General features: G+C 50.8%; 7 protein-coding genes across 7 annotated transcripts; 2 read left to right on the plus strand and 5 right to left on the minus strand.

The window, feature by feature from the left end:
* The first annotated feature begins 804 nt into the window (after window positions 1-804).
* BO79DRAFT_178517 (uncharacterized protein) lies at window positions 805-2,326 on the plus strand. Its single transcript, XM_025679985.1, has 3 exons — window positions 805-989; window positions 1,048-1,200; window positions 1,251-2,326. Exons 2-3 carry the CDS (start codon window positions 1,198-1,200, stop codon window positions 2,142-2,144), a joined length of 897 nt encoding a protein of 298 aa, XP_025536874.1. The 5' UTR covers window positions 805-989; window positions 1,048-1,197; the 3' UTR covers window positions 2,145-2,326.
* BO79DRAFT_40617 (uncharacterized protein) lies at window positions 2,305-3,038 on the minus strand. The gene has a single exon (XM_025689207.1). The coding sequence runs from the start codon at window positions 2,764-2,766 to the stop codon at window positions 2,377-2,379; it is 390 nt and encodes a 129-aa protein (XP_025536875.1). The 5' UTR covers window positions 2,767-3,038; the 3' UTR covers window positions 2,305-2,376.
* Window positions 2,391-3,979, minus strand: arfA (putative ADP-ribosylation factor). Its single transcript, XM_025682844.1, has 4 exons — window positions 3,621-3,979; window positions 3,206-3,450; window positions 3,059-3,124; window positions 2,391-2,971 (listed from the first exon to the last, which is right to left on the minus strand). The coding sequence occupies exons 1-4, from the start codon at window positions 3,766-3,768 to the stop codon at window positions 2,879-2,881; spliced, it is 552 nt and encodes a 183-aa protein (XP_025536876.1). The 5' UTR covers window positions 3,769-3,979; the 3' UTR covers window positions 2,391-2,878.
* A 659-nt stretch (window positions 3,980-4,638) lies between these two features.
* BO79DRAFT_40640 (uncharacterized protein) lies at window positions 4,639-5,353 on the plus strand. The gene has a single exon (XM_025689209.1). The coding sequence runs from the start codon at window positions 4,785-4,787 to the stop codon at window positions 5,244-5,246; it is 462 nt and encodes a 153-aa protein (XP_025536877.1). The 5' UTR covers window positions 4,639-4,784; the 3' UTR covers window positions 5,247-5,353.
* Window positions 5,354-5,789: 436 nt separating this feature from the next.
* Window positions 5,790-8,118, minus strand: BO79DRAFT_40638 (uncharacterized protein). The gene is made up of 7 exons (XM_025689208.1): window positions 7,761-8,118; window positions 7,671-7,699; window positions 7,275-7,606; window positions 7,113-7,226; window positions 6,740-7,065; window positions 6,296-6,682; window positions 5,790-6,246 (listed from the first exon to the last, which is right to left on the minus strand). The coding sequence occupies exons 1-7, from the start codon at window positions 8,001-8,003 to the stop codon at window positions 5,893-5,895; spliced, it is 1,785 nt and encodes a 594-aa protein (XP_025536878.1). The 5' UTR covers window positions 8,004-8,118; the 3' UTR covers window positions 5,790-5,892.
* A 1,327-nt stretch (window positions 8,119-9,445) lies between these two features.
* On the minus strand, window positions 9,446-11,608 carry BO79DRAFT_289545 (putative ethanolamine kinase). The gene is made up of 6 exons (XM_025688791.1): window positions 11,495-11,608; window positions 11,115-11,387; window positions 10,921-11,032; window positions 10,379-10,842; window positions 9,989-10,326; window positions 9,446-9,940 (listed from the first exon to the last, which is right to left on the minus strand). Exons 2-6 carry the CDS (start codon window positions 11,277-11,279, stop codon window positions 9,766-9,768), a joined length of 1,254 nt encoding a protein of 417 aa, XP_025536879.1. The 5' UTR covers window positions 11,280-11,387; window positions 11,495-11,608; the 3' UTR covers window positions 9,446-9,765.
* A 1,692-nt stretch (window positions 11,609-13,300) lies between these two features.
* On the minus strand, window positions 13,301-14,567 carry BO79DRAFT_289546 (cysteine and histidine-rich domain-containing protein; the record flags this gene model as incomplete). Its single annotated transcript, XM_025688792.1, has 3 exons — window positions 13,301-13,707; window positions 13,792-14,317; window positions 14,462-14,567. 3 exons carry the CDS (start codon window positions 14,565-14,567, stop codon window positions 13,395-13,397), a joined length of 945 nt encoding a protein of 314 aa, XP_025536880.1. The 3' UTR covers window positions 13,301-13,394.
* Window positions 14,568-14,680: the final 113 nt, after the last annotated feature.

The following is a 14,680-nucleotide window of genomic DNA, read 5'->3' on the forward strand; positions in this document are numbered from 1 at the left end:
ATCATGGACTAGTCCAGTATGGGCATGTTGTCGCCTGAGGTATCAGTGTGACTGACCACCAAAACTGAAAGACAAGAAAGAACAACAGGAAGTACAACGACCAGGCAGAATACACACACAAGAAACATCCTCCCTCGTGCCTTCGCCATTGATCTGCAAGGTGCATCTGCACTATCTTCTAGATCCGACGCTGGCCGCCTCACCTATACTATACTCGACTTCTAGGCGTGACCATCGCCTACAAATCCTCGGCAACGGCGGTAGGATCACTCTTCAGTTGTCAATTGACCCAATATAACTGACAACACAGTCGTGAACTTCCAGCAGGATCGATCCGAGCCTCTTTCATGAGAAAGAAAAGCAAGCATCGAGTCCAGCGTGACCCTACCCACGGGCCCACAGTTACCCCAGCTTTCTCTCCACACGCCCAGACACCAACTCACATTCCACCGCCAGCCACGAAAGCCTAACAAAGACCAGACCTGAACCCATTGTGCAAGAATGTGCCGGATTGGGAGCACCGCCTCGTGAGAGAGCTCTCAGATGGGATAGGAAAAGTCACCCGCTGACTGGGTCGGCATGCCGTTGCTGACCGAATAGATGCTGCGGAAACTAACTCGCTAGTCTAGTTAATATTTGCTTTGCTTTTAGTTCCCGAGACCACTCCCATTGGGATGGCTGTCGTCATACATCACAGTGACGACGATCCGTCTCGTGTTCCAAGATCTCATGATGGCCACACCTTTTTTTTTTTATCGCACACTGAATTATGACACTGAGAGTTCCTATTACCCTATAAACGGAGATCAACCTTCTGTGTCGCCTAGACAGCTTTCGCCTCGCGGTACTTGCGGTGTGTGATGCAACGGTGATGATTGGCCCACCTGTCCATGCACGCTGCAACAAGCAGGTTCAGGTTCTTGATCAGGAGGTCTCGATGCCCCGACGGATAACACTGATTGCTTCCCCGGCCATTCAATACCAACTGGGTCAGTCCAGTATCGTGGCACCTGCGGTCTTGATGCCGATGACTAACTATAAAACTAGAGAGTGAATCACATACTCCCGGAGGTATGCAGCTCTCCCGACTCGAAGTCAATTGAGATAGAATCTATACCACTCATCCATACCCTTCCTCCCAGCCAAGCAGCGCCAGTCTTCACTACATAAGGCAGGGTGAATAACGAAGTGACGACAATGGTCCGTACCTCCTCGTTACCACCCAGCAAACCTCCATTAACACCAAACAGGAACACCCGACATCCAACCACACCTACAGTCCACCCCTGGACAGCATATTCCTCCTCCTACCAATCCTCCTCGTACCAACCATCTTCCTCCTCCACCGTATCCACAAAGACTACCAAGCCTTCCTCGCCCTCGGCCCCGGCGGCACTCCATCGACCCCAACAGGCTACCTCCGCATCTGCCTCCTCCGACTCTTCACAATCCGGGACCCCTTCCAACCACCCTCCCTCCCACTGACCCTCCTCCCCAAGACCGGCCTCCTAAACTCCAACAACCTCCCGCAACGCCATGGCCCACGCCCCACCGTCGCCGGAATCGCTCCCCAGCGCCAAATGACCCAAAAGGCCAATCCAGCCATGTACGAGACCCTCTCGACCGAGATCCAGAAACTAGTATCCCAAAACCCAGAAGCCCTCTACGAAGGGACCTCATGCTTCGAAAAACACAGCACGGGCATGTTCTGCTCCAGCACCGACACACCCCAGCAACAAAGCGCAGGCACGCTCAAAGACCGCGACATCTCCTCACTAATGATGTCCCGCAACCAACAATGGCGTCACCGCCGCACCTGCAACGGGGAAGTATGTCACGCGCACCCCAGCGACGGGAGTCTGCATTTGACGCTGCATCCGGCAGACGTTAAAGCAGTGATCGAGCGGGGCTGGGGCCAGCGACATCCATTAACGCGGGAGAGCTGGTGGTGGTGTTATTTGCGGACCGTGCCGACGGGGTTCGTCATGATATATGCGCCGAGGGATCAAAAGGAGTTGGAATGTGTCTTGAAGATTATTCGTGCTGCGGCGTGGTGGGTGAGTGGGGAGGAGCTAGTGCAGCAGAAGACGCAGAAGTGGGAGGGCGCACCTGTTCGTCGTCAAGTTGTGGAAGGATGTAGGTGATATATATACACTGTATATACATGATACTATAGTATATCAGTTCACATATATATAGTAGTAGAGCAAACAAGATCTTGGATAATTGGCTTTGGGGATGTGGGATGTGGGATGTGGTAATGGGACGTTCGTTCAAGGACTCGACACATGGGAAAACGGAGGAACCTGAAAGATGGATAGACTGCACTCGATAATACTAGCTATAGTCATAGTCATAGTCATAGTCATGTTATATTTATAAAATGTTATCACAACTCACTAAAAGTAGAATAAAAAAACCGGCCACTACATGCACTCGTTCTACATTCTCATTCTCATTCTCGGGGCCAAATGCATCACAGCCCAGTCCATGGATATACTGCCTTTCCTTTTTCCATTTTTGTCCCTTGTTCCCGTTCCCTCCCTTATTCTGCTCCGAGCACGAGGTCGAGTCGAGTCGAGTCGAGAAAGGGAAGGAAGGAAACGGCATGCGGTTGAGAAGCACAAAGGCAGAGAAGAAGTCGTAAAAAACAATCGGGCGGCGCCAGGGTGACAAAAGAAATGATAAAAAAAAGTAAAAGCTAATAGCATAGAGGAATGAAGAGCCGTTAGAGAACATACAAGAACCACCAAGTTTAGCAAGCATAATCCCTTTCCCCTACACGAGGTGACTTTGCCGGCCCCGGTTCCCCATCCAGCATCCGCAACTCCCAGGTTCACAAACTTCCAGGTATTCTTCCACTCATTAGATGATCAGTTTAGTCGCGGTTCGTTTTCCGCAGCGTCTCAGCAAGCCACTCCAGACCCTCGTACAGACCGTCACCAGTCGTGGCGCAGGTGGATTGGATGTACTAGAAAAGGGAAGCAAGCGCGTTAGTTGGGTGGATACTCGGCAATCGACACCTTAGGTGTCGACATGCGAGGGGCATATAACTTACCCAGGGGCGGCGAGTGAGGCTCTGCAGACCAAGCTGCTGAGTGATCTCGGCAGGGCTCATGGCGTTCTAAGGGGAAAGAAAATCAAGAGTTAATATCCATTGTTTCGGCCTCCACGTTGTTGCAATTAGAGTAGATTTCAAGCATACCGGCAAATCTTGCTTGTTGGCGAACACCAGGAGAAGGGCATCACGGAGTTCATCCTCGTTCAACATGCGCTGCAACTCCTCACGGGCCTCGACGATACGGTCACGGTCATTGCTGTCGACAACGAAAATGATACCCTGAGTGTTCTGGAAGTAGTGTCTCCAGAGAGGACGGATCTTGTCCTGACCACCGACGTCCCAGACGGTGAACTGAATGTTCTTGTATTCGACGGTCTCGACGTTGAAACCTGCACAGCACAAAACAACACTAGTCAGTCTTGTCGTTTCTCCAGCGTGGATTGAATTGCATTTCCAAGCATAGTATTGTTCCGTTCGGCGCTGAGCCAAGCCCAACTACTGATCGATGCCAAGTTCTGCTTTGTCTGGGCCGAGAAAAGGGAGAAAGAGGTGGACTGACCAATCGTGGGGATGGTGGTGACGATTTCACCCAGCTTGAGCTTATACAGGATGGTGGTTTTACCGGCGGCATCGAGACCGACCATCAGAATACGCATCTCCTTGCGGCCCCATAGCCGGTCGAACAACTTGGAGAAAGTGAGACCCATGACGACGGTTGCGTGAGATTCAAAGGTCTAGGGATGAGAATGCGATGTTAGAATCAATCTGACCAAGAGAGTCCAGGGTGTGCGAGATCCACACCGCACGGTCGGGGAGAGAGGGAGAAGAGTGAGAGAGTGAGAGAGAGAGAGAGAGGGTCAAGCGATAGAACACAGACCTAGTGACGTCGGGCAGAGGAGGGGGAAGGTATAGTATAAGGGTAAAAGGGCAAGTGGTATGACGGATGGAATGGAGTGGTGGACGAGGGGCGAAGGTAATCAGGTTAAGGTAGTCACGCCGGGGAAACACGGCGGGCAGGACAAATCAGGGGGAGAAAGCGGTGGCCGTTAAGGAAAGGAGAGGAAGGGAATAGAGGTGTGTGATCGGGTGACAAAAATGGAGAGGAACCAGCCGTGGGAGAGAGAGAGAGGGGGGGGAAGAGTGGGAGAGGGTGAGGAAGGGGAATATAGCAAGACTTACCAGGTTGCGGTTGAAGCTGGAGAAGGAGAGAGGGAGGGAGAAAGAGGGAGAGTTGGAAGGCGTGGATACGACACAAGACAGTTAGAGACAAGCTGGAGATAGTGAGTGATCAGTCAGTCAGTCAGTCTCAGTCAGAGTCCGTCAGTTCTGTTAGTTTCAGTCAGGTCGGTCAGGTTCAGGTCTTTTTTCCCTTGCCGTACGCCAGAAAGACGGTTTTTTTGACGAGGTGGTGGGATTTTTGGGTCGAGAAATTCAGCCGCTCGGCGTAGCTTCCGTCACTAACGAAACCAGCTGGTCAAAAATACCAAACTATGTATTATATTCTCAGTTACCAGGATGTCTTTTACGCAACACACAGGCACAATGCTTGCAATTGAAGACAGAAAGTGTAGATAGATTGAATTTAGGATAGTAATAGAGTCTACCACTATTACTGAATACCATCCAGCAGACACAGATTATCTAGACGAGGCTCTCGTGGTGTCCTCTTGCTCAAGACTGCGGCTCCCGAAAGGAAAAGAAGAGGACACGGTGTTTCCCGTCAATGGATTCCCGGTTGATACCAATTCAGCAGCATCCCTGTTGCTGCCTCGAGATCGGCTTACCCACGAAACAAGTCCGTACCGTTTTTACGCCAAATGGAACGGGCTTCATCGTTGCCTATCCTCATGTCGCCCACAACGGTCTAATGCTGCTACCCGTTCACAGCCTCTTTGCTTTGCCCAGCATACCTCTCTTGCCTAGTATCTATCTGTCTCCCTCCTTTGCCCCCCTGGGCCCCTCTTGGTCCCGAGAAAAGGTCCAGACACCCGGATCGGTGCCCACTCGGACACCTGATAGGTTCCCGAACAAGGCTTTCTGGGTACCCCGTCCCAGTGGATCGCCTTCGGTGGCACTACTATGGGGTGCAAGTCAAAGAAGGGTATCGATGGATGTCTTGTGCTCACGCCTGTCGCTCAATTGTCCCTGGAACATTGGGAGATTGATGAGGGTGATTCCAGGGTAAATTCCGTAATTTGGTGGCCATCGCACTAATCACTCTCCTGATTAGATTGACGAATCGTCTCACGCGCATAAAGTACGCCGTTGCGTTAAACACTTGGGTTCGTGCAAGCCCTCGGAACCCACAGGGGCCACTTTCAGCTCACTACGCGTCATGCTATTATTCATCCCTCGTGCCAGATAAGCAAGCGATCCTCATAGCGACGGGCCACTGCCGCATCATCCCCGTGACTCCTGGAGGCGTGGCATTTGCAATTCCCTGTATCGGATTTCCATCATTGTTCGAGGCCATGCCGTCATGGCTCGTGCTACTGGTGTGGGCCTCAGGAGAATAATTGCGAGAGCATGTGGTAGGGTCTCGATGGACCCTGATTTGGATGGGGCGAATGCACCCGATAGGTAACATCGTTCGGCCAAATAGATCACATAGCAGTGGCTTGTCATGAGCCATTCGAAACGTGCACTGCGGAATAAAGTAGCAGTGGAGTAGACATGTGACTGGTCTCGTATCTAGATCTATAGCATCGGATTCGCTTGTATGGTGCTTGTGAGTCGTAATGTTCATTCGTGTGCAGGGCTGTGCCATGTACAAGAAGCTCTATATATTCTGAAGGCTGGGTATCTCTTATCGCAACACAGAACTCGACGCGTCAAGATCGATGGCTTGCGCCGCCCGATGTCTCGTTTCTACGGTAGGAGACCCGGTCCCTCGACATGCGGAAGAAACTTCGGGACAACGATTGGTAGATCGTCTTGCCTTCCACAGTGTCGCTGGCATATCCAAAAATCCAGAGCAGGACCATCGATAGGAACAAGATCACGGCAAAGCTGACCCAGTACTGATTGATCGTATATTCGCCCTTGACGTTGCGAAGCTCGGTGGAGAAGTAACCAGTCATTAGACTGACTGGTAAAAACAGAATGGTCACTTTTGCGAGTAGAATCGTGATTCGCGTCAGTTTCTCAACGGCTTGGGAATCCTTGAGGGCGATTAAGTTGAAGTTCTATCAAACGGTCAGTATATTCCTTCTGTTCCGGGATGGACACACGTACAAGGAATGTGAGATTTTCCTTCTCTGTCAGACAGCTCTCGATCTCCGACAGACAATATAGCTTGATGCGATCGAGCAGTCGTTCGAATCGAGCTACAGCAGGCGGACTAAGCTGGACACCTACATCGGCATCTAGAGTTGAAAAGCTGAAACTCTCCCTCGTCGAGTGGCGAGTATCCCCAACTTCGTTTTCCGCAAAGCTTTGTCCCATTGCCATTGGAAGTCGATTTGACCGGGCCTCGTCACGCAGCAGACGCTGTCTCTGCAGTATACGCATCATGATAAGCTCATAACTTTGATAGAGACGTCTCAAGACGGCCAACTGTCTACCCAGCCGATGTAATTCATGGACCAGGTCAACCTCCGGTCTCGATAACATGTCTTGCCTCTGAACAGTGTTAATGTATGCGAGTGAGAAGGTAAAAAGCCATCACCATGGACTTACAAGTCTGTTGAGGGATACCCCGTATTTATGTTCGCGTTGTGCAACGAGAGCATACGATGAAACCCAGTCATCGAATATATAGTAGAACAACAAGCTCGGCCCGTCTTCTTGCTTGATGCTCACCTGTTCTGGACCACCCTCAAAGAACGGTCTTACTCGAATAGTAACCAACGAGTCGCTTTCAGACGAAGCAAAGTGCTGTTTTGAAACGCCCGCAAAGATGAGCTGGATGTTCCTGCGGACTACGCCGAGCACAGCTTGCAGCTCCTTCTCCGATGGCCCAGACAAACCAGGGAATGGATTCTCCTGCATGCAAATGACCGTTCCTTGACCAGTCAGCACAACATCCTCGTGTCTCCAATAGCAAACTTACCATCATTACATAAGATCAACCAGGTCCATAGTCGCTTTCCATCCGGCAACTCTCTCCCATTGTGTTGGTCGGTTTGAGGAATAACAAATAGCGAATTGTACCCAATACAAGTATCTAGCTCCGCGTTAGTACCGCTTCAATGAATCAAAGATATAAGCATACACTTCGACCCATAGTCCACCGAGCAAAAGTGCCAAATCTGATCAATAACATTGCCAAAGGTAATACCTCTGAACGCCGCCAATGCCGCAATCTCTTCAGGATGTCTCAGGTTCTGCAAGGCGTTTCCCTCCACATCATCCGGCCGCGAATGGCGCGAGCGATCGACATTATTCGAGCGAAAATTATTCCTCTGTGGCTCAGAAGGCACAGGAGGCTTCGAGGGACGTTCCACCGGATCCGTACACATCAACCCCTGCAGCCGCTCGGAAACACCATAGTGATTCGTAAGGGTCTTGATCAAATCCTTCTGTTGCTCCGGAGCCCAGATATTACTAGATAGAGAGGTCAGCAACCAATCCTAATAACCGAAGGGTAATACTAGAAAGCACAACGTACATCCACCTCGTACCAAAACATTTTGGTTTCTAAGCCCTCATCGTCAGCATGCCCTTCCCTCTCCGTCCCCCCAAGAGAGACAGCACATACAGGTTTCCTCAACATCGCCGCAATATCCTCCTGCCCCAGATTCACCGCACACCAAGCATCATCATTCCCAAAGTCGAGCACGAAGTTACGCGTCTGAGAATCCTTCAAGAGCTTTAAGTAAGCCTTGAGGTTAGTTTCATCATCGATATCGCAGAACACGTTTTGCAGATTCGGTCTGGATTTAAAGCCGGCGTAGTATTCCTGGGGTGTTTGGAATGTGGTTGAGCGGACGAGCTCGGACATGCTTAGTAGTAGTTAGGATGTAGCTGTGCTTGTTAGCTAGATGGCAGTAGAGATGATGTATAATAGATAGTAGCAAAGATAAAAATGCCCAGAAACTCAATGCACGCAACTCAAGGTAACTGAAAATTAAAAGACGAAAGACAAGGCTGTCGGCGCCTCTAAATAACTAAAACGGGCGCATAACTACTAACCTACTAACCTACCCTGTAGGTATAGTCTAGCCCAGTCAGTCAGTCAGCCCAGCCGAGCAGGTGCATGATGATCGAAATCATTCGAAGGGCTGAGGCGAGAGCATAGTCAGTTGCCGCGGGGGGGAGGAGAGCTAGGAACTAGTAGAGGGGTTGGGATTGGTGCATCGCAGCTGACTGCCTCGCCCGTGACACACGAGGGCGGCGCGCGACGATCCATCACAAGCGCCCTTCGAGCTGAATGTTTGAGAGGGTGTGAGGGTTATGCAGATTAGCGCCCGTGTGACAGGCACCAATCATGAGTACCGGGAAGGTGCATACTAGTAGGACTAAGTACTAGTAGTTTGGGGAGTGTATTGCTGCGCCATCATTGATATGGGGGCTTTCTTTCGGAGAATGATGCAGGTGCTTTAGGGTACAAAGAAGAGGGGGGGCGGCTATAGAGTGAGCGTGTTAGTGTAGCCGCAGGGTCGGTCAGGGTCTATACTAGTATGTTTGCGGGGTGGGCGTTGGAGGGTTGAGATGGTTAAGGATTGTGATGCTAAGAGGAGGGGTTTATTTGGGGTGATTTTTGCAATTACTCTATGTTTTTGAGGATTTGATAGATTGGGATGGTTATGCTATCTCATTCAGAAAAAGATCAGAATGAGTGATTTCAAGGGTAGAGAGTTGATCCGAACTAGCATGTCTAAGCCACATTGCAGTGGCTTAAACCTTACAGGCATCGTCGGAGCCGAACCATGGATGCCTAATGGAAAGGTACACCAACAGGGATCTTTTATCGAATGTTACGTAGACATTTCTAGGATCAATAGAATCTAGCCGCTGAGAGAAGAAGATGTGTGGTCGACCATATGTAGGAGACAGTGGCGGTGCACACGACGATGGGTAACCAACGGTGCTCCATATGATTATCTTAGCTTCAACTTCAACAATGCTTTCTCAACCCTACAGTGAGAGTCGCAACGCCCTCAAAATAACGCAGAGACTAGACGTCATGTCTCTCTGGTGAGTAGCACATCGTACAGATGCTGTCGCTACTCGGTTCAGCTGTCACGAACGTTAGCGCCCGTGACCCACCCATTTCTATAATTGGGTCCGTGCCCAAATGGGTGGATGGGTACTGACCATCTGATTCTATCAAATGTCTTTGGAGGTTGTTGATCCTTAGAAAGCCAAGCCTGTATCTGTGGCAGAAAACTGGTTGGTAGTATATCCCCTTGAAGCAATGACGTATGTTTCTCTGTGTACTGGCAAAATGATTATATTATCTATCAAACATTCGTAACTATAGACAAGAAAAAGGGACAAAAGCCGCGGTATAGTCATGTCTATCCCAACAGCAATTCCACAGTCATGGTGGAAAGAATATGTTGAATATAAATATTCGTGCATCCTGTATCCCGTCCCTAGAGGATACCGCACCCCATCAACAAAATTTTGTTAAACTCTGACAGACGGCCAGACTCTAAATCGCTTATGCTATCGCTGGAACGATCATCGCTTGCTATCTCAAACAGATTCGAGGGAGGTATACGGAGAGTCGGGGAGGCGGTTATATACGGTCACATCGATTAAGCTTCTTGAGCCCATCGTCGCTCCCGGAGGGGCATCTCTTCACCTGCCTGGGTCCGCGACCCGTCTACCTCCCGGCGCCATGCGTAGTATTCGCCGAGACGGACCTCGGCGTAGGAGGCGTAATCAAAGTCGATCTGTGAGATCTGGGCTTGGATGAGTGACCACACGCCCCTGTTTAGATTAGCATGTAGTATATGAAAAGCACGTAAGGGACAATACCAGTAGAGTCCGGGAATGCCTCGGAACCGATCGACGTCTTCGTAGAGTCGATCGACAATCTCTCCTTGAGATGACTCTGGGATTCCCTTATGGTGGCTGTAACTCTTGACGTATTCGGTCAAGAACTCGCGTCGCACAGAACGGGTGGGGAGCATGTTGTAGTCGCAGTCATAACCGCCCCATTCGGCAAAGTGGTTGACAATGTCGAAGGCGGCAGGTGAGGGGGTGGCATATTCGTAGTCGATGAAGTTGACAACGGCCGCTTCGTCTTCCGAAGAGGCGCTTTCGGGCAACACAATGACGTTGGCGCAGAGAAGGTCACAGTGAGAGAAAACCAACTAGTGTGAGGTTAAATGGTCGTTCCGTATAACAGGGACTAGTGCTACGTACTCCACCATCGCCTAGGCCCTTTCCATCGTCTAGCTCGCTGACAACCCGCTCCAGCTCTTTTTGCAGACTAAGTCTCCGTTGGCGCTGCTCCTCCGTGGTCGTGGGCAGAGCAAGGATCCATTTCTGGAGCACACTCCACATGCTCGGCCCAGGCTGCTTTGGGGTGATCACGGAGATGTCCTCGTGCTTCAACTTCTGGCAGTGTGCCGTGGCCTCATCTACATGTTGCATCAGGGTCACGTCCTCGGCGGGCATTAGCGGTGCGGCAGCTCCCTTGATGGGCAACACCGCATGCCACTGCGCAAGTCTCCTGGCCACACCCCGCCAGACGGCAGGCGTGGCAAGGTCCTCCGCGCTGGCTGGGCGGCCACGGAGGAACCGGTACAGGAGGCCATTGTTGAAGCGCGCCAGGAGAGGAGGGGCTAATCCATGGCTGGCAAGAAGAGCATGGGATCTCGTTTCTCCTATAGGTAGAAGTATCTACTCAGCAAGTGTCGCAATGGGCAGAGAGGAGGGGCAAGTAGTGACCCCGGGTGGCATACTTTCGCGGTCTATGAGGATTTCTGTGTGGTTACCGTACGCTCGCATCAGTACTGCTTCTTGGTCTATCTGCTCCTCGGTCAAGCCGGGCTTGCGATTGATGATTTTAAGAAGCTGAAGCCACGTTAGTCCCATAGAATGGCGGTGTTGCCTCTTACAGCGAGCACCGGCGAAGAGAACATTGCGAGGAACACACAGTATTGGTGATGCCATCCGTGAACCGGACAAACTCGATCTTATTGTCCGGTCCCTCCCAGTGCGGGTTGAGTGTCAAGATGAGCCTCAGCGCGGAGGCATGAGAGTCGGCATGATTGTATGATAGGGGAATGTGACGGAAGGGCTTGCGGTCTTCTGCATGCATTATGGCGGTTGTGGGAGAATCCAAGGGGTTGAAAGGAGGGAAAGAAAAAAAAATGGCGGTGATCGATCAATACGCGACAGTCGACCAGGGTCTAGCCGTTCTAGAACTCTTCCACGCAAAGTCAGCCACACGATTCAAGCGGGTTGCTAGTTATTGGCATGATAAGGCATAGCCTTGAATTAAAGCACAAATGTAGAACAAGGGTACCCACGTACCTACTAAAAAGTGATAGACAGAACAGGAGATTTTGCTTTTCCCGTGTGGTCCGTGAGCCGTCTGAAAAGGGGTGATTACGAGTACAAATTGGCCGGCAATTGATACTCTCAGAGACAGGCGCAAGAGAAATGACGAAGAGGAAGAGAACAGGAGAGGAGGAGGAGAAGATGTCGCCGCTGGTCTCGTGCCAGCGACTCACTGATTGGAAGGCGGCGGCGGGCCCTGAACCCCTCCTTTTCCGCCTTCTGAGGATTGCACCGCAGCCAACCAACTGGCTGGCCATCCGTTGAGATGACGCCAGTGTTACCCCTCCGCTGAATAAGGCATGAAGACTCGTGAGGAAGCTTAGAGGGCTGATATTGAGCAGGCCATCAGTATAGCTCATGGCGATACTGGCTGTTATGCTGGCGGCATCAGGGGTCAGGGGTGTTGAGCGTATGATAGCAGCGTATTGATGGATACAGTACAGAACAATACGCAACATAGATAAATTGCGGTCGACTAGGAGGACCCTAAGTATAACAACAAAGAGATTATAAGAAGTATAGAATAGAGCAGGAGCTACTAGCCAGCTAGTACAATATGCCTGTTTCTCACATATCATCTACATCATTAACTCAACATCCAAACAAACATATCTCTATACTGTGTACATTGCACGAAAGCCTGAATAATCTCGCTGCGTACTTCTTTCATTTCATCTCAAAGTAGTTAATCCATTGTATCCTCTGCAACGAACAATCTAACCTCACAAACCCACATACTACAAGCCATCCACACAACAAAGCAAACATCGATATAACATCCACCATCAAATACCCCGTACCAAACAACCCAATACCAACATCAATACAACATAAAATACACAGCACACCTCCACCCCACCTCCCTCACCGATCCCAATCCAACCTCAATCAATCACATGTGATTCCCCTCAACAACAACTTACCACGTGACAAACAGTAACCCCAACCCTACCCCCTCCCACCTCGTCACCCACTAGCCCCTAGCGTCCCCACCCTCCAACCCCTACATAAACCCCCCCCTATCCGCCGCCCCCCTCCCTTCGCCCTCCTTTTTTTTTTCTTTTTTTCTTCATCATCAGTAGCGGTTTACTTTTACCTTCAAGTAATTTAGTAAATCTTACCGGGGCTCCGTCACCGTACGGCTCGCTGAGGGTTATCTTGTGTGGGATTTTTTCTCTATGGGTTTCTCCTCCGTTCCCAGCCTTGCAGAGCAGTTTTTCGTCTTCCTTTTTCCCTTACAATTCATGGCTTGGCTAGGGTTTTTTGTTCGAAAGGATAAAATCCCCATGCGCTTGAGCTGTGGAGGAGGCGGTACATTACATTCTTTCTTCAAACTTGGTTCTTGATGTTGAATGGGGTTTGAGAGGGGATTATATATAATTTTCGTAGATGGGTGCTGGCTTTTGTCTTTCTGTACAATATATATATTCCTTTATCGGAAAGTGATATTGGGGTATGTGTATGTGACAGCGGTGAAGTTGGGTTCTTGGGAATATGTATGTCACGTGGTTTCACTAGCTTAAGGGCTTGTGGTACTGGTGCGGACTTCTCAGTACTTAGCATTGCATATGATGGCATGCGCATATGGACGCAGGATTATTGTCTATGCTGGAGTTGCGGTACTACTACGCAGTTGGTCTCGTCAACTGGATTCATAATATTGCCCTTGGATTGCACCAAGTATGATTGACAGTGCTATTGCACCTTACTACATTGGGTACTGTGTGCTGCTTATTAAGGTTGATTTCATTCAGTTCCTCCGGATAAGATAAGCACTTTCTCAATGCGGTCATCACTTTTATTTCATATCTCATACTATACTCCAACCCTCCATCACCATTATAAAACGTATATATCTAAAAGGCAGCTGCTACTACACCCGTCCAGCATTTCCAATCTGGATCCTCTCTCCCGACCACTTATCATCGCGACGCAACACCGGCCAGCTCGTCCCGTCGGCCTTGACCAGCGTCAGCTCCAACTTGGTGCCCAGCACGCGGAACTTGGACTGCTCGGGATCAATGGGCGCAAACAACTCATATGAATCCGTGTAGCGCTTGTTATCCGTCGTAGGGAGGTCCAGCTCGATCGACGTGGCCTTGAACTCGACCTTGGCGGTGTCTTTGTTGATCTTCTTCAGGTAGAGCGAGACGTTCACGGAGGAGGCGGTTTGGTAGAAGTCGTTCCTGTACATCATCCATTATATATTAGTATACTTCCACTCCGTAGCAATTACCCACAACCGAAGAGAGAAAGGAGGGGTCACTCACCTCACAGACTCGACCTTCTCTTCACCCGCCGGCTTCCCCTTCCCCACAAACAGATGCTTCTTCTTCTCCGAACAACCCTGAATCTTCAAGAACTCATCAAACTCCAGCACCCGCTTCTTGCAGCATGACCAGCCCTTGCTTCCCTCGTGGAAGATCGGCTGGCCCGGGTGGTACACGCACTTCTCCTCGTCGCGCGAGACGTTCGCATCGTAGCCTGCATTACAACCGCGACGACGGCAGGTCGCGTTCGCGGGGATGGCTAGATCCGGGTCATCGGACTCGGGTTCTTCGGGCACGGGGGTGGGCGCGTTCGAGGGAGGAGGGATAGCGGGGGAGTTGACGGGGCGGGGAGGAGCGGCGGCGGCGGCGCTGGAGACGGGAGTAGCGGCCGGGGATGGTACATCAGCGGCGGGTTTGGGAGGTTCGACAGGGGTGTCGTCGACGGTGGAGTGTTTGCCTGTGGTGCAGGGAGGGATGGCGAGGAATTCGTCAAAGGTGAGGACGCGGGGTTTGCAGCATTTCCAGCCTGCGGGGTGATTCAGTTAGTATGTTGGATGCGATCAAGTGTAAGTAGATAGATGAGTGGAACTGAGTCACGAAGAAGATCCGATGAACGGTGGATCAACTAAACTACTCCCAAGGTCCCCCCTTGAAGTCCTCTGTTAAATACCTTTCTGTCCTTCGTGGAACACCGGCGGGCCAGGATGATAGACGCAGGGCTCGTCGGCGTCGGTGAATTCCTTCCCGCAGCCCTTGTGGACACACTTGGAGGCCATGCTGGGGGAAATGGGGTGGAAGCGACTGAAATGAGAGGAAGCAGAGCTGAGTAAGAGAGAGACCGACGGTTCAACGGTATCTCCTGGGGAAGAGATATGAGTTCTATTGGGGG

Source organism: Aspergillus costaricaensis (genome assembly GCF_003184835.1).
Source record: "Aspergillus costaricaensis CBS 115574 unplaced genomic scaffold BO79scaffold_28, whole genome shotgun sequence".
In the NCBI taxonomy this organism is placed as follows: domain Eukaryota; kingdom Fungi; phylum Ascomycota; class Eurotiomycetes; order Eurotiales; family Aspergillaceae; genus Aspergillus; species Aspergillus costaricensis.

Bases quoted from the DNA above. Each gene is read 5' to 3' on its own strand.
- BO79DRAFT_289545 (XM_025688791.1), bottom strand. From the start codon at position 11,279: ATGCATGCAGAAGACCGCAAGCCCTTCCGTCACATTCCCCTATCATAC. The intron at 11,033-11,114 runs GTGTGTTCCTCG...ACGTGGCTTCAG, and splicing joins CGGATGGCATCACCAATACT to CTTCTTAAAATCATCAATCG. The intron at 9,941-9,988 runs GTATTGTCCCTT...TAATCTAAACAG, and splicing joins GGCATTCCCGGACTCTACTG to GGGCGTGTGGTCACTCATCC.
- BO79DRAFT_40617 (XM_025689207.1), bottom strand. From the start codon at position 2,766: ATGCTTGCTAAACTTGGTGGTTCTTGTATGTTCTCTAACGGCTCTTCA.
- BO79DRAFT_40638 (XM_025689208.1), bottom strand. From the start codon at position 8,003: ATGTCCGAGCTCGTCCGCTCAACCACATTCCAAACACCCCAGGAATAC. The intron at 7,700-7,760 runs GTATGTGCTGTC...ATGAGGGCTTAG, and splicing joins CGGCGATGTTGAGGAAACCT to AAACCAAAATGTTTTGGTAC. The intron at 7,227-7,274 runs GTATGCTTATAT...ACGCGGAGCTAG, and splicing joins GGTGGACTATGGGTCGAAGT to ATACTTGTATTGGGTACAAT.
- BO79DRAFT_40640 (XM_025689209.1), top strand. From the start codon at position 4,785: ATGGATTCCCGGTTGATACCAATTCAGCAGCATCCCTGTTGCTGCCTC.
- arfA (XM_025682844.1), bottom strand. From the start codon at position 3,768: ATGGGTCTCACTTTCTCCAAGTTGTTCGACCGGCTATGGGGCCGCAAG. The intron at 3,451-3,620 runs GTCAGTCCACCT...TGTGCTGTGCAG, and splicing joins CACCACCATCCCCACGATTG to GTTTCAACGTCGAGACCGTC. The intron at 2,972-3,058 runs GTAAGTTATATG...TCCCTTTTCTAG, and splicing joins GCCTCACTCGCCGCCCCTGG to TACATCCAATCCACCTGCGC.